This window comes from Neodiprion lecontei, chromosome 4 (assembly GCF_021901455.1).
Source record: "Neodiprion lecontei isolate iyNeoLeco1 chromosome 4, iyNeoLeco1.1, whole genome shotgun sequence".
Classification (NCBI taxonomy): domain Eukaryota; kingdom Metazoa; phylum Arthropoda; class Insecta; order Hymenoptera; family Diprionidae; genus Neodiprion; species Neodiprion lecontei.
In genome coordinates, this window is record NC_060263.1 from 25,512,744 (window position 1) to 25,538,058 (window position 25,315).

At 36.6% G+C, this 25,315-nt stretch overlaps 1 protein-coding gene across 2 annotated transcripts; it reads left to right on the forward strand.

Annotated features, from left to right (window-relative positions):
• The first annotated feature begins 1,981 nt into the window (after window positions 1-1,981).
• LOC107220887 (LHFPL tetraspan subfamily member 2a protein) lies at window positions 1,982-23,320 on the forward strand. Of its 2 annotated transcripts, none has more exons than XM_046736296.1 (5): window positions 1,982-2,118; window positions 20,224-20,433; window positions 20,520-20,750; window positions 21,533-21,646; window positions 22,711-23,320. In XM_046736296.1, the coding sequence occupies exons 2-5, from the start codon at window positions 20,304-20,306 to the stop codon at window positions 22,851-22,853; spliced, it is 618 nt and encodes a 205-aa protein (XP_046592252.1). In that variant the 5' UTR covers window positions 1,982-2,118; window positions 20,224-20,303; the 3' UTR covers window positions 22,854-23,320. The 2 variants fall into 2 exon arrangements, with proteins under 2 accessions (XP_046592252.1, XP_015515145.1); XM_015659659.2 differs by lacking the exon at window positions 1,982-2,118 and adding an exon at window positions 2,435-4,216 and having other exon boundaries at window positions 22,711-23,319.
• Window positions 23,321-25,315: the final 1,995 nt, after the last annotated feature.

Here is a 25,315-nt window from a genome sequence, read left to right on the forward strand (position 1 = left end):
CTTAAAGTACTGCAATATCGGTCAGATCAGTGTTGTAAAGCAAAATTTATTAGTACACTTCCTGTGCTCATTGGATAAAAAATCGTTCAAATATTTTTTAGCTGGAAATCTATAAGTGATTGCAAAAGCAAATGAATACTCGAATGGCATTTTTGTATATTCCATATATTCGTACATGACATTACACGGATACATGACACTGACGCGTTTATGTAAAGCTTATCTTGAAGGAAAAAATTTTCGTGTGAAGATGAATTTTCAGAGAAATATCTAGTACACAAACACCATTCACCAAATAAGTTCTCATTTCGTATATTTTCATTTCGAATGATATTTCGACGTTTGCAAGATGTTTAAAGTTAATGATCAAGATAGCATTTTTGCATCAAATTCTACACTGTTACCATGTCTCTACCCAGATTTCTGGGTAATTTAATTTTATTATATCGAAAGACTATGAAAATTTTGCCCGTATTGAGGCATGGATTATTATTACACGATGTAAACATAATTTAAATTAATCGTCAAACAGAGTTAGATAGTGATTGATTATTCATCTGAAATTAAATCAAATAAATGCCCCATGAAGTAGCTAGAGATAAACTTGCATTTTGTTCTAATTTTAAAAGTAAGAAAGTAAGTACAAGTTGAATACTTCGTATCGATACGTATATCGTAAAGTTTTAATAAATAACAACCTTAACCCTTATCGCTGCTAATTTCCAATCGATTAGGTGTACTTTCTCAGACATTATACAAAAGATTTATAACGAAAGTAAAAAATTGGAGAATTAAATGTTGTCTTTTGAATCTATGCAAAGTAGAAATTGTCCCCAATAAAAATGACAAGGTCGGTAATTTTGCTAACATTATTTGTAGATTCGCATGTAATACTAAAACCAAATCGATACAAACATATAGGAGAATAAAATTTGCACCACCAATTATTTATTTGGTAGATTATCATATTCATACAGAAATTAGACAACTATTTACATTAAACTCTGTTCATTAAGAGTGATTGTAGAAAATGTATAATTACAATTTCGCCAACATGTTAAAACCGTGATTTTCAATATTGCTGTCCATTTTCTTCCAATCAGTCTTGACTAATCATCGCGAATTGCTTCTGGGGCATTTATCTTATTTTCAAATGCAGGTAAATAATTTCAAGCGGTACTATCTAGTTCTGTATGTAACATGATTTTAATGAAATCATATTTTATAAGGAGATATATTCCATAATGGATAATATTATAGTAACTATGAAGTGTCTATTAGACGACTATAGGCCAGGTGGACGAATGAATAATAATTTTAAATCATAACAATAATTATTATAAAAATAGTAGTAACAACATTAATAATAAAATAGTAATATTTAATTATAACGACTCAGAATATTATTTTTTAAGTGTGAGTATCGTTTCTATGGTGTACATATATCCATACTTTGGAATTAAAAGATGGTAGTTCCACTTGGGGACTGAATTGATGAAATTTTTGGTCAGAAAATAGTGCGAACAATCGAGTGAGTCTAGGAAAAGTGGAGTTTATATCTTTTGTGTCTAGAGCATAGATATTAGTAATTAAATATCGTTAATTAACAACAATTAATAATAATTGCACTTATAAATACATACATATATTATATATTATAACAAACAAAAAAAAAAAAAAAACAATACTATATGTCATCGCTCCTATTCTGTAAATAAATACTGTAATGTATAAGATACATATTTCAAGGGCTTTCACTTTCAGGAATAATCCTCTCTAACACCCGCACACGATCCTGCAATCTACAGTCAACGAGGCGCCAAAGTCTTTTAAGGAAGGTGCGTAAAGAGCATTTTATCAGACTTGCTTCTGCGCTGATCTTTTATTCCCTATATCTTATAATAAACCCCTGCACATTTTGTTTGAGCTTCTATAATTTCTTATAAATTTCTAGGAAAATTTCCGTGTCTGATCCAATGGGAAAATAGGATGATATCAGTCTCCTGTACTTACAATCTGAGAAAATGATGTATTCTTCACCGAGTCGATAATTGCAAATGATTACAGTGTCATCCATCCCCGTCACCTGCTATCGCTCATCAAAAATTCTACAGATCTGTACGTAACATCGGAGATACATTGACTGAAGATACGTACATATTTTTAGTAGACAACACATATTAAAAAAAAAACTTACCAGCTCCATACCAATTTGCATAATTCATAGATTCAGTATCTTATTTGAGCTACTTTTCTATTTCTGAATTGTTTGAGAAAACAAAAATTAGACAGCCGTTGAAATATTCGAGTTAATTATCCGAAGTAAATTAAACTTCTCTCATAGTGAGTCGTTTTTTTTTTTTCAGAAATTGTCATCACAATATAATAGATAAATATTTGTTTCTGCAGAAAAATATCAAATTTGAGCTGATATAACTTATAACTATTCGTATTACAACAAATGTTCAAATAATTGAAATTTTTCAAATTTTGCGTAAAATTTTCTGTAATTATGTCATAATTTTAAAAATGGGCCAAAAATTCGAAAATTAGCGACTCTACGTTCGGAACGGTGAGAAATGTGAAAAAGAAAAATACGGCTGGTTGTGGGTATCTTTCAGAGTACTAACGTTGAAAAACGTCGTTCATAGGAAGATGAATGCAAAGATAAACAATGATGGATGAATTTTTGTAAATTCAAATCTTGAAAGGAACGAAAAACTAATATTTTCCAGCTGTATGATCGTTAGCTATTTGTAAACCTTCCTTATAGTGTCGGAGCGACTGATAAAAGCTAGCTTAAAAATCAAGCGAGATCAAGGGTAGTCATTTCATTTTGTATAGTACAATAATTTGATGAAACTAATACGAAAAAAGTGGTTAATTTGGGTGCCCTTAATCAGCCAGCTTAAAAAGTTCGCGCTCGTATTGCGTTTCGAATTCATAAAACATTATCAAATGATGTCTCTTTTTAATTTCGTTTCTCAAATAGTTCGAGAACTACTCGACCATTGAATACAAAATTACGTGTATGCATTTATTAATGAGCAATAAAAATAACGGACGTACGCGGAATCACTTATTTATACTACTCATAATGAGTAGCAAACATTTACCGACAGTTTTCGTACAAGAAACAGTCCAACAATCGGGCAATTATCGCAAGATTGTCACTTCCTACGGCTGCCAGATATAAAAAAAAATCGATGAAACTAGATACCTAAAAAGTAGTGACTGCATCGAATCGTATGAAGGGAGTCCACCAAGGGTTGATGCATATAAGGGGTGCCGGGCTCTTGGGTAAATGGGTAACAGTTTTCGGAGGGTCGTTTTTATAACAGGGGTTGAAAAGTAGGCAGGGTAAAAAGCATTAGTTCAAGGAAATGGGGGACAACGCGATACTCACCTATATCAACTACGTACGTTGTAAAATATAAAGTCTTCGGATTTCTCCTATTCCACATAATTGTCTTTTCTTCAAAACTCAATTCAGCTTTGACAAGATATTGCTTATTTTAGAAAAAAATACCACAAACTAGATAAACCCGGTCCTCTCAGAAACAATTCCCCATAAATTGCTTAGTAAACGTCTTATTCGTCAATGCACCTGCGGTTTGTTCAAACACTGGTGAATGCCATTTTTTCAGTTCGATAGTTAAAAAAGAATTCAAATTAATTCAACAAAAATGATTCAAAAAATATGTTAGCCGGTAAGCTCGGCTTCTAATCCTCGTGAAAGGTTCTGAAAAGATCCAGAAATTTGACGCGTTGTAAGTAATAAAAATTTGTAACCCAAGGCGAATTTACAATGGCAGTGCCTTCAGCCCCGTGTAATTTTTTGTATGTTTGACTATCGCATGCGTCTCCCCTCTCCGATTATTCTCTAACGCGCCAGTTGCCATCCACCATGCATTCCCCATACATTCCCCATGCATTCGACGGCAGTCTCGTCTCTGCAGGTCGCGAGCTAGTTGAACGTGAGTCGAGCTCTGCACGGTTTGAGAGTCTTCAGTCTTAGGCGACAGTTTGTCGGCGCCGGTAATTCACCCTGTGCTCGATTAGCCGCGTTACACATCGTTAATTGTTCGACGTGCCGACATTTATTACAGTGCGTTAGCCTCCGTTCCAAGGGAGAAGTTTAAATTTAATCGGAGTATACGGCGAATATTGAAGTTCCAAATTCTGCTGCAAATATAATTGATACAAGCTCTTGAATGTGAGTAGATAGAATTTATAATCCACATAGATTATGTACTTATTGTGTTTGTGAACCATTTCCTGTGACTCATTCCGTCGGTACATATTATAAACTTTATTTCAAACGAGTTCACGCGCCTCTCATAACGCTGCACTGTTATGAATGAAACATTTCTCAATCATTGACAGGTTTGAATATCTACCCTTACTTTTGAATCTTACGTACATTCTATACATACATCTGTATTATTATATACTTTTTTATATATATTTTGCGTGAATATAAAATTAATTATTATTTTTACCCGAAGAATTCTGCTCCACTAATTTATGCGTTAATTTCTTTATTTTTCAATTGTATGACATACGATTCTTATTCGAAATTTGAATGTGTAAAATGGGTACGCTAAGTATCGGCGACTTTCGATCGATCAAGGTTGGTCAAAAATCTACAATAATAACGTCTTAAAGAGTAAATGAAACTTGATTGGTTATCGAAAAATGCAAAATGATAGCCTTGGGAATAAATATCGCGTTGATGTGTATTCGTTGATTATCAAAACTTTGGAAAAGTGTAAACTTTAGGTTCAGATAAATAGCTTGTGGTTAAATTGCAATATATTGCCTATAATTAGTGCTTACAATCGAAAATAATCCATGTAAATCGAATCGGCGTGCAAACAATCCGAAAATCGTAAAGTTCCAATGCACTGAGTTCCCGTATCGACATCTTACAGATATAATCCCATATGAATGTTTAACATCTAGCTAATTTTATCAGATTGAAGTTAGTATAACGTTAGCGTGACGATGCATACTCAGGAAAAGCTGTCTTTCTGCAACTTTCAGATCATCTGAAATTTGTAAAACCTCAGTAACGCAGAACGTGCTGATATTTTAACAACAAACTCCTTCGAATTCATTCTAAAATTGCAAATTAATGATTTTTTTCGTAATATTTAATCAGATTAACGTTACCAACTTCAACCTTGTCTATTTTGTGTGTCGAGTTCCTTACAACGCTTCGTTTGAATCTCTTGCAAGTACCCAGTTCTAGCTATAATATACATATCCACATACCCCTCGTGCATTTACACATAAGTTATACGCGTCTATATTTTTTTTCCCTAATGTAATCAACCTCAATGTATATACTTTCTCCATTTTCTAGTACGTAAATGAATACCGTGCCGGTAGATATTATTCTTCACCCTTACAATTCAATTGCTACAAGTGATTTGAAACGTCACATTTTCTTTGTCTATTTATTCTTGACCAGTTAGCTCATTGTCGGTCGCGTTCGCATTTTACCGACCAGCCGCAAGAGTCGATCGTGCGAAATGTTCTGTAGCCACCAAGAAATGACGCGATGAAATTACTCGTTATCAATTAAGAACGATGCTTCGCCGCAACCGCATTGCAGGTACCGAATACAACGTCTTCATCGTTATGTCATTTATAATTCACCGCACCCATGACGTCATTTAACACTCTGTTTGATTTAGGAGCTTGTAGGCATAATAATTGATAATCGATACTTTTTTGATCATCTTATATTACGAGACGATCGCGTGTCGAGTGCAGTTATTAAATTAACACGTTCGTAAGCTACAGTAATTTTCCTAGAAATGCAAAAATGAAGAGTGAAGTTAGAAAATGAGCTGCGTTATCGATTTTTTATTTCTAACCACTTTAGAAAGGTGAAAAACTTTGTAATCTTGTTTAAATTCACTTTACGACGGATTGACCGGTTTGGAAACTTGTTTCTTACCAAATTCATCGTAACAGTGTTTTTTTTCTCTCAATAGTCAATTCAATATTTCTATTTGTTGATCAAAATCAATGTCGGTGCAATGTCTTGGTAAATTGAATATTCGACGATATTAACGTGATGAAAATTAATTGTCGGGTTGGAATTCTAGGCAATTGTCTTCTGAATCAAATTACTCGTTGCAGATTGAAATCGAATGGGCATATCGGATTTTTCACCATGTTAAAACGATCGGGGATAAAAAAATCGTGGTCTGAGCCACTGTTCATACTTTTAACCTCGCTTTCTTTTTTCCATTCCTATAATAATCATCGTAGATTACAAACGTATTGATTTTCATTTAACGCACCCACTAACCGATTGCTTTTTCATGCCAAGCGTACCTCGCGTGCATTATGGGGTTTAGGTTTAATTGAATCTACCGAAGTGCATAATGCTAGGAGTCATGGCACTCATCACACGGATGGATATTGTATATGCGGCAAGCCCATCCCAGGAGGAATGGAGCATTTATTTTACAGGATGACGGTGGCGTTCGTGTTCATATTCATTCATTCATTCAACCGAAAGTTACCGTTTTACTCCGCATCTCTTTTATACACTCGACAAAGCATCAAAGATGTGGCCTTAGTGTATTCGAGTCTACATTTATCTAAACGCAACATGCCTTTATTTGAGTAAACCAACACTTTTTGGACGGTTTAGAGATATTTTGGAAATGTTTCAGAAATTGAGTTTTATTTTCAAAATTTGCGTTCTTCCTACAACGTGAGAATGATTCTACAAAATGCATAGCAGCAATCGATTTGTCATAAAATTTTACTCCTATTTCATACATCTGACGATTATTTAATATGCACTATATCACGAGAAAATTGTAGAAATCGAAAATCAAAACTGTACACTATAGTGTACAAAAAAAGGGAATGGGTTAAAGTCGGAAATTTTTCTAAGACTTCAGCAGTAGCAAACGATGTTATATTGGTTGTGAGTTATAGGGATATGTAGAGGAAAATATTTCACTGAGCGGTAACAATTAATGAATCTCATATTTGATAATGAAAGAGTACATTAAATATAAGAAACACGTGCGAGACTTGAATCCATGTACAATATTGTATTCTTCGAGCTTAGCGCAGGTACCGACTCAATTTGCTCCTCCCTAATCTCATCATCACTACCTTTGTGAATGACTATAATTATCTAACAAGCAATTTTGTATTTACTCAACGCGTCGAGAACGTTTTCAACCAGGCTGGTATTATGTACGTGCATGACTGTAAGTATAGCCCCGTATTTGGTCAGGCCCACTGGGCAAGATTATGGGGAGACTGTAACATCATGCCATAAATATGTCGTGGCACAGGTATGGGGTACATAAATACCATGATACCTTACCCCGTAAACGTGAGTATATCTATAATGACAAATAAACGTCTACCCACATAAAACATAAAATACTCGCAGGACATGTGTAAAATTACGTGTATACATTGCACCTTGCATAGTGGAAATTTTTTTTTGAAATGAGTCGGATTAGAGAAGTCGTAAAGTGATATAGAGTGGCCATAAAAACTAGGTTTTGGGATTTTAAGGTAGGTTTCGCAAAACCACTATTAAATTCTTCGATAAGCTGCATTATAGTGACAGTTATGATCGGATGTAAAAATCAAATCCATAGGTTTTGTGCAGAAGTTATTCGGAGGCTGTAACTTCGAGCTTCAAAATATGATTAGCCATTTTTCGAAAGATGATAGTATGTGGTACGCTTTCTAAGCTGTATCGTACACTGATTGTGAGAGAAATTTTTACTTCCAGTTACCGCTCAGTCCTTGACTATTTTCATTTATTACCACAATCGAAAAATATAATTCTAGGCACAAAATAAAAATTAGTTTTCTAGCTGTTACCGGAAAGTCTAGCACCCGCTGCTATTCTTTCTCATTACGATCACTGTTGCTATATTTTCTTGTAACTGTTGCGAAAATTTAATGCTTGTGCAACAATAAATTGACGTTAAAGGCTTGTTTAACTAAAAAAGTAGAGTAAACCTCACAAACTGATTTCGCTTTGCAATTACCAAAAAAGGATCGACAATAGCGCAAAATGGTTACGCGTACCTCGTTTTTCGTAATTCCAACAATATTCAAACAGTTTTTTTTAACGACACCTATTTTACTGAATTTTTCTAGTTACTATAACAAATGAAATTTTCAGTTCCTGTTCAAGGTTCCCCCAGCTTTTGAAAAGACCTCGGACTGAAATCTTATTATTATGCGTGCGACGTCAGTTGGGGGGTGAGTTTGAGTAATGCAACTAACTGCTTTGCAAATTTAAGACCGAAACACGAAGCAGTTTGAAAGTTCGATACAAAAGTAAGCACTGTTCATCGCGTTTAACTTATTGGATAAGAAACGAGCCATAAATGAAATACCTTTACGATAACCAGTTCGACTGGAAATGTAAAAAAATGCGTTCAGCACCGCACGTGTCCCGTAAATCCCCTCCCATTCCCAAAGCCCACCCTTCCAGGCCATAAAAATTTCATTTCTTTTTCTTTTGCCCGGTCAGAGGAATGGTAACTAAAGTCGGCGAGGAAATTTAGCGCACATGTAGATAACAAGAATGAGATTTTACGGAGTCCAATTACGAGAAGCATTCACACACATGCCATGCAAATGATTTTTCGCCACAGCGAAGGCAATGCCACATGAAATGCCGTTAAATTCATTTAACAAAATAATTTTCACAACATCTTCAATTATACATACATCATAAAATAACGTTACAAATCCTGTGCTACGTAAGTGTAGATTCTCGTCGTCATATTACACACGAGTAATCCGTACAACGCGTAGCGTCTTTCTCTCTCCCACGAATTCCTGTAAATTTCACGTCACTTCCTTCAGTGAGATGTCATCCTGACACGAAGACGTAAATCTATAACATCTGTATACCTATATACGTATGTACACTGTACGTAAATTCTAGCGTATGCGAGGGATGTAGACATTCCTAGTTTCCACAACGTCAAACGGAAGGATGTTACAGGAAATAAACAAAAACGTGGAGGTCAAGATACGTGACGTTTCCGCACTCTACGGCGGGTATAATTTTCTTTGTTTGTTACGAATATATGGGCCAGAAGCAGGGCGAACGGGGGGGGGGGGGGGGGGGAGTCGTCGTCCGTGTACGTATAACGCATTCCCTATTTTCTCTTTGTCCCACACGCTGTTGGTTGTCGTTATTATTTTTTTTTTATTTTTTTTTTCCTTATTTTTTCCTCTCCTCGTGAATAAGCCGAATATGCGTGGGGCCGGCAGGGCAGCGAGTCTGCAGGCACGCGTGCTTCTTTTATCCTCTTTTTTCCTCTCTTGTCTTCCTCGTGTCTTTTTTGTGTCCTCGGCACCTCCTCGCCCCCTTCCTCGATCCCAGTCGAGACGCGACTCGGCCGCACGCAGCCCATTCTAATTACATTAAATACAGGCGTTAAATAATTCGGCATCACGCTCGCGCATCTACAGCGTATCTTTGTGTGTGCGCCTCGAATGCTACTCCGTTTCTATCCTAGTTCGACTGCGGTGGATACGTGATAATGAGGAGCCAACGTTAGCGCGTCTTCGGCTGGCTAGGAAAATATCGACTCGTTTGATCGGATGTCGAAATGGAACCGGTGGATGTGTATTCACTATACGTACACAGGGTGTCCCGTTATTCGCGTATATACAAGCTATAATAGTGGTGCTGGCATGAGAAATGACGTTGGGAAAGTATAAATGTTATTTCCTTAGTGCGCCTGTATAATAGCCTAGGTAATTATTTACCCATTCGAGATGATATCGTGAAAGTCACAGGAAACTAAACACCCAAATGCGCGTACGCCAAATCGTGTGATTCCATTAGTAGATTCACCGAATTCGTGCCGAATCTTTCGTCTGCTGGTCAAGTTGACCATCTCAGTTACGGCCAGACGGTCGATATCGAATTTGGAAGGCATCTTGAGGTTAATTTTTTGTTTTCAGAATTTGAAATTGTCAAAATGTGACGGATTCGTACTAATCTCGAAACGCTTTCGCATACAAAGTTGGCTGGCCTCTAGAAATAAACGGAAAACTTGACGCATGTACGCTCGTCGGGTGTTCAGTTGCCTGAGATTATCGTCGTATAAATTATAAATTTCCTTGATTACGATTCTGAACAAAAAATTTGTCGGGCTAAATTGTGAGAAACTAGTAAATCTGGATGAAACCTGCTATCCGGGAATTTTTGAAAACAACGATTACGCGTCTGGAACGGAAATTCAAAAATTCACAGTAACGGTAAAAAAAAAGCCAGCTATTTTAGATTTCTCAATTTTTACTTCACTTCAAATTCGCAATCGGTGACTTCGGACACCTCCGGGCATCAAGATACAATCAATTAAATAACCTCTTGCATTTTCATCCTCCAAATTGAATCCGCTATTTTTTAAATCCAAATTTTGAGTTCAGGTTCGTAATCAACGACCTTATAATCAGAGTTAGAAAAATATACATCGCACCGCAAACGTAGAAATAGCCTAGTTCTCGTGTAGCGTCTGAGCTTCGTTAATATGTGCCATAGAGATATTTCACGTATACTATTGCACTTTACCACGCTCATATTTCAAGCACAACACCGCTACAGGCGTATTATATTGCGGGAGTTATGGGACACTTTGTATACTACACGAATAAGCTTTTAACTTCTGTCAGGCATAACGTAGGTAAAGAAAATACTCATTTTCAAAGGAAAAGATTATAAGATACAGGGTACCGATTAAAACCAATCGACTCAATCCTAATTCCCGCTGATGCGTTCGGATCGATCAGAGTTCAAAGTTAGGAGCAAGGCATAGATAATGCTGAATCTAACCGCCGATATCGAGCCAACGATTTATAAAAAGTTCTTACACGCAGTGATTTTTGCACATAAGCTAAAAAGTCTTGAATAGTTATGGGCAGAAACAGTTGCGATATAGGATATAAATAATAGTCGCAGAAGAATGTAAGATAGATTTTTCTCGTCGTTTTCAAACAATTGGAGAAATTATCGTACATAGCTTAGTCTCCGAGGAGTTTATAAATAATGCACAAAGGCATCGTATCCGATTTTACGAACCTATGCATGAATTAAGTTTAGCTCACACCAACTGCATACTAATGTCTGCATCGTTTCCGGTCACGGCTGTGTTTCTACCGTCGCAAAAATAAGTTAACACGCAGAATGTAGCCGCGCAGTCTGCTACAATAACTATACGTCTGCGGTATCGTGTGGATATTTTACCTACATGGATCGTTTCACCAACTATCAGGCAGTTGCAGTTCTTCAGGGTTAACATTTCGATGGCACTACTATTGGCTGTTTCTATCAAAAAATTTTATACCAGTTCCTATGAATCAATGAAACCAAAAGTAATCAGGTCACGTTTGTTAGGATGCAATTGACTCTCATAGTAATAATCACGTACGCGAAACGAAATTTTTAGTTAAGTTAATACCGTGAATTGATATTTCGTTATTTACTCACAAGCAAAACGTCCCAATTTATTAAAGGGGACTTGCGAATTCTGATTTGGAGAAATTATATATTTTTTTCCAATCTGATGACTGTCTCCAACAAATATATATATTTCACTTTGCTATGTATCTGAAATGTCAAATCAGATGACCGAATGTCAAAACTTGACTTGGCTCGTATCCAAATGTACTTTTTGAACAAAGAAAATTTGAAATACGTGTAAGATATTCATGACAAAAATTATTTCTCAAGAAGTGTGACATTTTTAACTTTTGTAAGAAAATTTATTAATTTCAAACTTCAATTTTGTCATTATTTTCACAAAATCTCTACTTTCTACTCGCATTTTGATACGTTATTGTCGTAGCAAACAATATTCCAATATTCTTATTGAAGATTCGAAGAATTTCACTTCTTCTTATGTACTCCGTCATACACATGCATAAATTAGTTGTCTAAGCAATAACAGAAATCAGTTACATTGAAGTTCATATCTTTAACTGTAAATTGCGTTAATCAGTACATCACGTAATCTTTATTACCCTGTCAAAAATAAATATTCCGGCGGTAATGTTCTCCACAAAACTCAGCTCATAATTCAATTGGTGTGTTTTGTAGTTCTCCATAAATGAAAGTAAAGAAAAATTCCGAAAACTGTTAATCCCACAACACTATTCAATTGTAAACTAATCAAAATATTGACCCCAAAAAGCTGCCTGATCGTTGGTAGAATGAAATCAAATATATAAACCCAGTAAACTTAATCAAGTCGAAACTAACTGAAATTTTTATTTCTGTTAGAAAACAAATTTTCCTAAAATACGAATCACGTGAATTTTACTATCTCGAAAATGACGATCAAAGTAATATGAAAGTGAAGGCAATGAAAAACGGAAATGTGGACGTCATTATGTGGGAGACTGCGGAAAGCAAGTAAAAAATAAAAATAAGTAAAAGTAGCGAGAATGAACTACAGAACTGCACCTGCCTTATACAGCTGCCGCAACTGCAGTTCAACTCTTATGGTGATCATTGCGCGTAGCGTGTGCATTATATTATGTATTATGCATACGTATGATGTATGCACACTGTACATGCATGCCTACAGCAAGAGTGCAGGGTGCGCCTTTGTGCTGTCGCCAGTTGCGGTAAGACTCAACCCACGCAACCCAAACATGGATGAGCCGGATCGACTGAATCAAAAATTTGTAAAAAGAGAAAATCCCGTTGATAAAGTCCCCAGCAGTGTGACTTACGCCGTTGAAAGTGAAGGCAGAAAAAAAAAACAAAATCACTATTATATAATGGAGATAAATCTGAGCAAATACGATTAATTAACACAAGCTAACGACAAGGTATCAACAATTTGAGAAACGGTTAACCATAACCACAACGTTTAAGATTGCACTGATGTCGATCACTGATATCGATCGATTCGGATCAACAAATAGTAATACTGAATTGACTATAGAGAGAAAACAAATTTGATATCTATGCTTAGTTTATGGAAAAAAAAACATTCACACGAAATGAGCCATCGTGAAATGAAATTGAAGGATTCTAATAAATTTCCCACCGTTTTTAATTAGTATAAAATAAAAAATGCATATTCAAGCTCTTGTTGATAATTTAGTCTGTTTCTTTTTTGCATCTCTAGGCTGAATACCGTAGTTTAACATTACAATAATTTGATAAATACTTGGGCTACGATCAGCTTGTAATAAATTATCAGAAAAGTACGGATTTTCAACTCTAGAATCTCTTTGATTCCAAAACAAATTCATTCAATTTACTGTGACATCCAGACTGAGTTGAAGGAATTTTTTTTGTTCAACCACTAAAAATTTTTTCGGGTCGAAATTTTCGAAAACAATCGCTTCTGAAACATTCGCATTTCATTTTTTTTTTTTTCTTTGGCCTCAAAACTTTTTTGGCACGTTGAAATTAGCAATTACAATAGTAAACTCATTCAAAGAAATAACCTTGTCAACTACAACATAGCAAAATAATTGCTATATGCGATGGACACTATAAGGGTTTGGAATCCAAATTCTACACGAAGACCATCATTCTTACATCTCTTTAGGATAAACTGTATTGATACCATTATCTGTCACCGACTTATTAACAATTTGTAATGGGTTATATTTTAATTACACATCACGTGTGTAAGTTCTTCCCAATTACAAAATACGAATGTAATTTATATTTTATTTACATCGACTTACAACCTACAAATGTATTTCGTATTTCACTTGTTCCAAAATACGAAATGCGAATATAATTTGTATTTTGTAGTCGTCTCATTATCGAAATATGTTTTGTAATTTGTAATATATAAGTGACTAATTACCATTTTCCTCATCACTAGTTCTACCGTAAAAAGACCAACACTTCATGTAACATATTCGACCAATATCTGACCGTCACCCCTTTCGTATCTTCCCTAATTTGTTATTACATTACTTGGCACAAATTTAATGCCATCTAGAAAATAGTCCAGCGATAATAGTTGAAGTCAAAGTAGCATCTGGATATGCGAAACACGGACAATTCTACCCGTACTCAGAGGCGTGGGTTCTGTGATATAAATGCTTACGTACATGCATGTATGTTGGTACATATGTACATATCGTGGGTGCATATTTAGATATGTGCAGGGTTTGTATCACAGCGAGCGAGAAGTAGTTCTTTCTGACTCCTACACGGAAGATTCACGCTGACGGTCGATTGATTCATGAATATATGTATGCGCATGTGAAGCAAATCTTTCTGTGTCATACTTACGTGGGCGTCCATTACAGGGTCACTGACTGACGGACTGTCTTGTCTTACCCTTCGATTGGAAATGACAAAGAAAATTTTTAGTCGAGTGACGTGCTTCGATTTTCTATCTGATATCATGTCACTAGTTGTGTTTATTTTAATTTCAATATTACTTATAAATAATTGAATATTCAGTAATAAAGTTTGAATTCAATTCACTTCGATTCTTGGCAACTTATACTTGACAAATTTTGTCGCTTTTATAAATCGGATCGTATTTTCACGCAGATCAGATCGCCACCGATATTAGGTATCGATAACGGGTGACTTATAATTTACTTATATACTGGCGGCATCGGAAAACTTGAGTCATTTCGGATGAGCTTTATTTACGCCTAGACTTACAACCTATCCTACATGCATATCCAAATAGTAATTGGACTTGGTTGTGCTTACAGCATCGATACATCATAATTGACGACGGACACGGTGCGATGCTTTCTCTCCTATGTACATACATGGACATGGCATGCGTAGCGATGCGACTGAAATTATGTTTTATATTTACCCAACGAGCAACGTATAACTAATGTGAATTGATTGACGCGTCGAAAAACGAATGAAAATAACTTTGATCGTATCCATTCGTCTATCAGGATGTGTATAAATAAGGTATAGGTATTCCTGACGATTCCTAACGCACTGCAACACTGTCATGAAGTTTTATCATGTACAGGTATATTCAGGATACGGTTCGTTGTGGGCTAAAAAGGACTCGTCAGTTACTATCCAAATTTTATCTATTGATATGAAACGTGAAATGTCACAAAAAAAACTTGACAAAGCAAGTATTTTCCTGTCTATTTCCAGATGTATTTAAGTGAAATTATCTCGGAAATTGATTTCCTTCAAATGTCTTCTCACTCACTTTTTATCATAAAAGTTTCAAATAATCGTACACCTGGTCCTGTCCCGATATTCAGATAAATTTTCAATTCAAAAAAGTTTCATGATGAGAAATAACTTGGATGTTGAATATTAAACATGTTTTTCCAACATCTGCTTGGAAAGTTCGATTTTCGATTTCTCTATCCTACCAGAAAAGCTATCAACTTACCGTTTCAAGAAAGTTATTATCGATAGAATTTTCGTATTAACCAATGAACTTCACAATTTTACTGACGTATCTCATTGGTTCATGTACCTTAAATTTCGATCGATCAAGCTTGATCTGAAACTCCAAGAATAAGGTCCTCAGAAGTAAATGAAATTTGATAAGATATCCAAAATCAAAAATTGATAAACTAGAGTATGCTGATGTATATCCGTTCATTACTAGAATTGAAAATTGATGTGAACTTCAGATTTCGATCAAGCTTGATTGATCCGAACTTCAGAAACATCGATCCAAAATTGGCATCTACATCAATACAAAAAATGAGGCTCTCGGTACTTTAACATTACCTATAACGTACGTTTAATAGAACGCTTTGCATTCCGGGAACAAAGAGCAAAACTATATATAAAACAACGGGATGATGGTACATAATTGCAGAAAAAATAATCAAGGCTTGGTCGCTTTAACGTACATCAGCGCGTTATGAGTCTTCCATTTCATTGATGGTGAAATTGTTTCTGTATTCAAAATATTGCACAACTGATTGTTCACGCTTTGCAGTCGACGCTGTGTGTCTTATTCCGCATTGCGCTAGCCTCGATTTGTAATCGAATATTAAATACTTTTTAATTAAACCAAGTGCCTCGTCTTCGCCCTTCTCTCATGGTGCCGCTGTACTTATTCTTGGTGGTGAGTCACTTGTGCCGATAAAGGTCTACACGTAAAGCGTGCGCTCACAGACAGAACGGGATAAGACAAGCGTGAACGACTGACCCCTTATATACGTATAGCCAATCTCATCGCGGTCATTGATTACATATCAAATGATCAATACCGACGTCAGAAGGGACCTACGTCATGCAATTCCCAAGATGATCTGATCTTGTTTTACTTGCAAGCAACTAAATTTTTCTGCTGGTATTTCTAGCCTTTCAGTTTGATGATTCACTCATAGAGGAACCTTGCTAATTATAAGAGCTAATTATATGTTACAACAAAAACTGGAATTCAAACAAATCTTGATTTTGTTTCTTCTTCCAGTAATCGGTGTTTCCAAACTCAAAGAAAATTTGTCAATTTTTTCATTCTTTTTTTATTCTTTTTTTTTGCAACAAAGCGACACACAACGCAAAACAAAAATGTATACTGTTTTCTGTAAGTAATGAGCAATTTTTATGCGCAAAATAAAGTATCTTCAAAAAATAAAATTCAAGTATCTTGTAGGATCGAAGAATTACTCATTGCGCTTCCTGTGAATAATGCAGCGACGCATATGGCTCACAAATCCAACAATAATTAAGTCGATCGACGAGAACTTTTGAACGCTGCGGCAAGATCAAAACGACCCTGGATATAGCAGACCGAGAAAGAGATTACGATTGCAGTTTTAGAGATAGCAAGAATAAACGAAAACCATATGCCTGTTACGTGCAGCGGTGCTGACTGAATGGTCGAATCGTCCAACGGCCACGAGGAAAGGACTCGGAGTAACACAACAACTAAACCGAACCAACCGCCCACGGCACGATCTAAACTTAGAAAAATATAACGCACCCTGCACCAAAGCAAGTCGGGATCGCTATCCTCTCGAAGTATACGAGTATACTGCCCTATTAAGGATCCCCTTGAGTCAAGGGCCCCATAAGTGCATCGTTTCTCCTCACGCGCTATGAGCGCAGAAGAGATAGGCAATAAATAATGATATCTTGGTCGAAACTCGTTCTAAGTTGAAAGAATCTCATCACATCTCTAATCTCCATCTATGGATTATTACGTTATATATACGTACATGTGTGTGTATATAAATACATGATATATGTATATATATATAATATATATATAGATCTACAACACGACGAAGAGCGCTTATTATTGAAGGCGATGTTCGTCCGCGTACAAATGTACGAGCGTCTGTGAAAAAAACTAATTAATTAGATATAGATTACAGTTTGAAATTGACAGACGCACAAAGTTTACACATTTTTATACGACGTTACGGATGCGTAACGCAAAGATGTCTTGAGCTGGAGTTCAAGTTGACGTGAGATACAGGTATGAAAATATAAAATGTAGGGTCATTGTTTAAGAAAAATCCGCGAAATTTTGCCTGATCTGGTACGAACAGCCATTTTTCACGATTTCGTTATTGGGTATTGTAGGGATTAGTCAAGTTGACGGTGAAATTTTCTTCTCTTCTGAACAGATGACAATTACACCTGTAATTAGTCGTTACAGTTTCATCGTAACGTGATCATAGCCATATTGTGACGTTCGTAATTGATGAGTAAACTTCAAAATACTTTACCTCTGACAATATTTCAGCTGTCGAGAGAAATACAATTTTGCAATCGAATTTGACGGTAATCTGACGTAGCATATAACGTAAATTTTTAAAGAATTTATAGTCAAATTTCTGTGGAATGGGGGTCTTTGTAATTGTCATCGTTGAGGGATATTGTACTGATCGCGTTTGAGTAATTTTTGGTACTTGTCAAACTCAAATAACGGTATATCGGTACGAAACCGAGAAGTACTGCTTTAGAGGATTATAAAATCAACACTGTAATTGCTGTATTTGAACTCTCCGTTGAAACGGTAGCTTGCAGCGTATAATTATTTGATGCGATACTAGCTGATTCTCAACGTAAGTAGTGCAAGAGAGATACGTCGAGGGTGATTGTCATTGTTGTAAAACAGAAGCGAACGAGCAATCACGGATGTGCGATAAACGTCGTGGAAGCAAAGATTAAAAAAATGCGATGCCCTACTTTACAGATTGCTGTATAAAGTATAGACACAAGGGGCCATACTTGAATTATCGTAAGTTCGATTATAGCAGTTTTGAAGCTTCTTCCCCTGCACAAGGATCCGCAAGATATCTTACTTCCCCTTTCCTTTGCCTAATTTTTATGCATTCCTCTTGCCGTACCTTCATTCTGTTAAATTTTCTTCTGTCATATTTCGCTTTCTTATTCGAAATACTGTGAAAGAAACCCGAAGTCGGAAAGCCCCCTTTGTAATATAAATGAAAATTATTCCTGACTTTAGCCTCGTTACAATATACGATAATACGGTGTCTTAAAATATTCAGTACAATAAAAATACGAACACGAGAGTCGCGTATTAAAAAATTGTCATAAACAAAGCATCGAGTACAATAACTTCTTTTTATTAAAATTAATCGAGGGAAATTGGTTTTTTTGAATTTCGACGTCTCTTTCAACAGACGGTATGAATATACCGAACGCTACTTTCTTTCGGTGCGATCGAGTTTGCTATACAAGCTGGAGACCACACAGAAACATGTGGCGACTCCGGGGGTCTTCTTTAACGGAGATGGTAGGGCCGTATACATCATACATGCTTATACATAGGCATATTGTACCCTACCGAAGTATAATCGTTCTCGAAAATGGCCCAGCCTCGACGATTTTAGATAAGAAAATGAGGTAATTAATAATAAGATCCGTGAACAACGATTGATATCAGGTATTTCGATGTATAACCAACAATAACCTGTACCAAATCTTTTAAAGTGGCTCTTCACGAAAGTAAATTATCACGTTCGAATAGTTTTCACCTAAACAGTTAAATACCTGTATCACGATCGCTTTCGTTGTGCGCAAAGCTTAGGCAGGTGGAAATCCATAGGACGATATTCCCGTATGGAAGAGATGCACGCATGATGATTATATCCGACCTTTGTCTGTTATGTCTTACTTACCCATTTCATCGTTAATAATTGCAGTTTAAAGTGAAAGAAAAAATTGTCCCGTATACCTTGTCTACTTATCACGACGACCGTTGACGTGTAATAATAATATTTCCCATCAAGTCGAATATGGGTATACGCAGTGTGTTATATCACAGCCCAATTTAAATTCTGTACAATTCATTCTTCCTGCCGGGATACACGCTTATGGCTCCATATCCTGCGTAGGTTCGATTTGTTTCACGTGTCACGTTGCGGCGACACTCGTTACAAATGAATCGTAAACATGACGGGAGCTGGACAGATTTCGACGAGATGTCCCCGTCGTATAAAACTGTTCTTTTACAATATACATCCCATCGTCGCATGTGTTTGCGTTAGGGGGTCCTATGCCTCGCCATCTTGAATCTATTTATTTCGACACCCGCGTAATGCCGTACGTGCGATGCTTATACGTCTCGTGACCCGGCCACCATGGCAATTCGAACTGTACAACAGTAATGTGGTTATTCCATGAAATCTAACTGAAAATTATAAACACTGCGGTATATCGTAACGTTGATAATCGCTCGTTTATACCGGCTACTGCCGCGCTTTATCGCGCGCTTTTTGCGATACGACGATGACGGAATGTACTTGTGCTGTTTTCTGCGGCTCTCGGAATTGGCAAAACAAAGAGTCATCTAAACCGGAAATGTCGATTAAAAAAATTGATCTTTGTAACTAAGTGTGCATACTTTCGTAACCGATGGCGTGATTTACGGTCGTATTTTCTGCTGGTACTAGTAAATTATCCATCGATAATTAACTGTAGAATGCAAGTGGAAGCAATAATTTAAGATAATTGATTAGGAATCATGCATTTTTCTATGCAGAGGGGCTCTTCAAGCAGGTCTTAGCATATAGGTTCAAGAGAGCTAGTCATAAAGAAAAAAACTTTTATCATTCAGAGAAAAAAAAATTAACAGACATACACTGAAAACGCGTTTTAACCGCCATTTTCTGCTTCTATAGTCAAATTCAAATTTATTCAGGCATAGGGAAACCTTAATAATTGGAATGTGACTGATGAACAACGTCTATAATAATACAATATATATACATGCTCTATTTGTGTTTCAGGAAAGAAAATTTGCTATAAATCGAAGAAAAATGGCAGTCTGCGTCGCCATAATTTAAAATGCTATCAACCACTTGGAACAATGTGCTACGTAATAGTAACCGGTCGCAGTCTCTTTTGGACATTAATGTCCCTGAGTGCTGTGTTAGCTATGTTCTCGGCATTGATGACTCCAAGATGGCTGGCAGGGCCCCCGACTAGTGAAGATATCGGTGAGACTTTCCGAACTGTTTCAATCATAACGAACCATTATATGCAATAATGCCGAAAATACAGTGCCGTTTTTGATTTCACGTAGAAAATGGTACCGCACTTCATGGCAAACCAAATTGGGAAGATTTTAATTTTGATGGTCTTGCGACACTTTCCTCGACATCTCCTGACTGTTGGAAAGCCGCATTCTTCTTCCTGGCACTTGGATTGGCCGTAATGACAGCCACGGTAGTAGCCGCATTGATAGGTTGCTGCGTCCAGAGTATTGGCAAGAAGAGTATTTTCGACTTAGCTGGCGTTGCACAATCGATTGCGGGTAGGTGAAAAAAGATATTGAGAAAAAAAATGTACTATATTTCACGGGATATTGGTATGTAAGTAATTGGCTGAAAAAGTGGATGATTTTTGTGACGGCTCCATATTTTAGGCCTACACCTTACTTCCATTCCAGAAAATCGTATAACGTCACGTAATACGGACTAAAATCTGCGTGGAAAGGCACTGAATAATTTTAAAAACCTGCGTTTGGATTCGTTTCTTAGTTTTGGATTCTTTGCAGAACAGAATAAACAGCCAGAAAGACAACATAAAATCCCCTATAACCTTTTCACCATGGACGTGAATTTATTCGTTATTCTCGTGAAAATCATCGATGCTGATCCGTTCCGTCATTATGAGCCATCGGCTATCAAAATCCGCTTAGGTTTAAGATAGCTACAGGCATATAAGGGAAATTGTTTATTTTTCCTGCAAATGAGATTAGCATATACGTATATATAACGCTTGTCAACTGAAAGAGAAAGTATAAATGAATCAAATTGTAAGAATTCATTTTCAGCAGATTTTTTACCGTTAAGAAATAAACGGCTGCAAAAGATATAGACATGAGCTGACTCTTCTCAAAAATCCACAATAGTCGAATTTCGTTCATTCGGTTCATTTTGAGGCTTGACTAACGATAAGATAGATTTCGGTAAGAAAATCATTTTTCGTAATTAGAAAAAAAAAACTTTTGATTCGAATATTGTGCCCAAATATGATTTTCCCTACTACATTAAAACCCATTCCTAATCTGTAATTTACTTCAATTGTTTTAAGGTATCATGTATCTCCTTGGAATGATTTTGTACGTTGCGGGTTGGGGCTCAAGCAAAATTCAAGGGCTTTGCGGTGATGAAGCAGTGCCTTTTTACCTGGGAAACTGCAGTCTTGGTAAGATATACCTGCGTGTATAATTGCATATTTAGTGATTGTGTGTAGCAGATAATCCTAAATCTTTGTGATTTTTTGCTAACCTATATATAATACAGTTTATCCACTCGGTCTAGTCACACCCTTCGCAATAATTTTTGGATAATATCAAATTTTTAATATCATGATGAAAACAATGGGCTTGATCCTTTATTTTCGCTGTGACATTACTTTCTATGACGTATGAGATACTGCTAAACCAAATAGACAAACTGTACACCAACTGATTTGCGATAAACTTCTTGATGGAACGTTACGTCAAATTCGCAGTACACGAAAAAAATCAAAATATACTGAGACAGATTCGACTTGATGTCTGCCAATTCGAATGTTAAGATAAAACTAAATGATTGATAACTCAAATCTATCCGAATTAATCGTTTTATTGTCTCGAATATCACGTGCCTGTGGATTTGGGTTTGTTCAATTTGTTCAAGTTTGCATTCTACGTTACGCAATTTCAATTCACTCCAATCTGTAATATGCAATTCCGTCTCTAACCATTCATATTCTGCGAAAAAACACATTGAACCAGTCGTGCAAGCTTGTTAGCGATTACATGTAACTTTGCTATCGAAAAACAGTTTCAACTGGATTCAAGTTTTCTGCTGTTTTTAGACCGTACTCCCCCCTAATAACACAAAACAACTATGAACAATTTTAGATCTCTAACTATCAACTAAATTCTAAAAACTGCAAAGTGTTCACCTCGCCAAATTCACTTCTATGTGTGTTACCCAAAATATAACATCACATAAAAGAACCAATCACCGTTGTGCTTTACTTGAAAGTACCAAACACCCACTATTATAATTTTGATGTGCCGAAAGTTCCGATCAATCAAACATGATAGAAACAATACTTCAGTTGCCACTAGTACTGAGTTCCAATGATTTTTGGAGAGTGAATAAAACCTGAATGCACACTTAAATTTGAGACTCAAAATAACTCGATTCTGGGCAAATCTGAGGCACATAAATTATAAGCGATGCGCTGTCAATTTCTTGAAATTCATGTATTTTCAGGCTGGGCATCCTACTTGGCTGTGCTAGGAGTACTCCTGACATTTGCGTCTGCGGTTTTCAGCAGCCAGGCTGAAAAATCAACGGCCAGTGATAAAGTACAGGACCAGATAAACGAAGGGAAGACTCTTATTTGCCTAGCCTAGTTTGTAAGATTAGAGCCCAAGCCTAGCCGGCGTGATAGATTTGAAACGTCAGTTTGAAAATATTATCCGAAATCATCATGTACGTTGATTATAGATGTAACATTTTACATGTAAGCTAACGAATACTTATTTACCACAAACGGCTGATATTGCTACTCCTTTAAGGAATTATGGCTTTGTGAGGATAATGCAGTGACATGTTGTGAGTGATGCTGAGAAAAATTTTTAAACATACACGTACAATTCAAAAACTTTACGCAGTCAATTTTTTTTTGCGCTTTTCCGAATTAGATTGATACATAATCATGAATATGACACGTGATTGAATATGGAGAAAATGTTGATACTGAAAAAGTTGCACCTGAAACGAGGGTTTGACTTCTCATGTATGCATAAAATAAGATAATTAAGAATATAAGACGTATGTTTTGTTTCCCATTACACACTGTAATTTCAAAGATTATATACAAATATATTCTGATTATACAAATAAACAAACGACCTAATTATTGTTTCCTGGACTACCAAGTTCGAAATTAGAACATACATTCATCGCCATCTTCCGTCTCCGTCTAAATACCTGAGCTATCTCTGTTCAGTCTGTGTGCATTATTTACGTGGTGAAAATTGTACTTTCGATTCATGTGACCCCTTCCCGACTAATTGGAAACCCAGCAACGCGAAAAACACAGCGAAGAGAGCGTCGAATCAACAGAAGAGAGAATACGAAGGAAAGAACACCTGCTGAGGAATGTCGAAAACACTAGTTCTCGTTTTTTGGCTGTAACTTATGATGCGTTGGTCGCAGCGTATCGGGACTGCGCTAAATCGATTCGTCTCGCAAAATTGCGTCCGAATAGTGCCAGAAAAAATTTATGCCAGCACTTATTAAATATTAATCCTCACGTAATATTTTTGATATGTTCTGATACTAAAAATATTTATTGCTATTCCAGGTACAACCCGAGGTGGTTATCGGTGGTTGTTCGAGGTGGTTAGCGATTGTTGGAGGTGGTCGGAGGTGGACGAGGAGGAGGACGAACTGAACTGAGTCTCAAAGCCCTGTTGACATAAAAGCAGCTATTCGACAGAAATTATAGTTTATAGTTTACACAGCCCATTGCATGATATTTCATTACAAATACATATGTTTCAATGTGTTTAGAAATAATTTATAAAATATACGATAAAATTGATGCACCGGATCATCTTCGACTTTAACTTTTGAAATGTCCTACCATTTTCGAACACCTCCTACCTCCCCCTGCCACCTCCGACCATCAAAGGCCACTTTCGACCACCCCCTATCACCTTCTGCCAGCACCGACCACCTCCTAACATTTCCGAACACCTCCAACCATCCTATTTAGCTATATTAGCAGATTAGCTATGATATGAAAAGAGAAGAATTATTCATTTCGAAATGGGATTCTATTCGACGCGCGCTCGATGTATTCCATAACATTAGTATTCATAATTATTCCAACAACTTTTCATTTGCTCTCTCGATCTTGAATTTTCATAGGCATAGAATCGAAACGTTGTTTTAGCTGGTCGCAAGTGAAGTATCTGCGTTGGGTAGAGGAGCAGAATTGTTTTTCGAAAAGTATTCGGATGGAAAAAAATTCAGAGTAACTGTAATACATCACGGATGCGCTAATTTTGAACGAGATGAAATGGATGCTTCGTATATGAGACGGTATTTAACGCTGCGTAGTGGTTTAAAGACCTAGAAAGGTGATAGGGAGAGAAAGAACGACGCTTCTTAACACTTCGAGTGTATTTTAACACACATTTGAAAGATGCGAGCGAAATTTTTCATCATCCAACTGTCGCAGAACGGCAGCGTTATTAGCCGACCCGTATCTTCAGTCAACGGCTGACCATCGAAGGGCCTGGCCGCTTGAGTCTGGAATCGGCAGGAGAGATAAAGTGCGTATTTCTTGTATGAAATGTGAAAGCTAAAATCATTATACATCATATCATATCATCATACCTCATACATCATACCTCATACATCATACATCATACATCGTACATCATACATCATCATACATAGTATCAAAGTTCGAAACCATAGTTTGGATGTCGGACGTTCAGAAAGTGACGTCACCAATTCAAAATCAGCTAGCCGAATTCCTCAGTCTGGAAACAACCGCGCAGTAGAGCGGACGGATGAGAGGCGCGCTCCGCAAATTTCGAGTACCGGGTTCTCAACCTCCCGGATCCCGCGCTTCAGGTTCGCTACGTATTTCGAGTCCCGGGTTCTCAACCTCCCGGATCTCGCGCTTCGGGTCCGCTACGCGGTGAAACTCGACTTCCAGGATAAGCGCTCCGTGGTTCCTGGTTCACGATTACAATAAATTATTTCAATTCGTTTTTCGCGCAAGCCGAAATTCAGTAGCTATCGGTCCGCTAATAAAATTTCTCGACTTCCAGGATAAGCGCTCCGTGGTTCCTGG

What these genes read in the sequence shown, in the direction of transcription:
- LOC107220887 (XM_046736296.1), top strand. Translation starts at nt 20,304, where the DNA reads ATGTGCTACGTAATAGTAACCGGTCGCAGTCTCTTTTGGACATTAATG. An exon ending in CGTTGCACAATCGATTGCGG is followed by an intron (nt 20,751 to 21,532) that starts GTAGGTGAAAAA and finishes AATTGTTTTAAG; the next exon opens with GTATCATGTATCTCCTTGGA. An exon ending in CCTGGGAAACTGCAGTCTTG is followed by an intron (nt 21,647 to 22,710) that starts GTAAGATATACC and finishes ATGTATTTTCAG; the next exon opens with GCTGGGCATCCTACTTGGCT.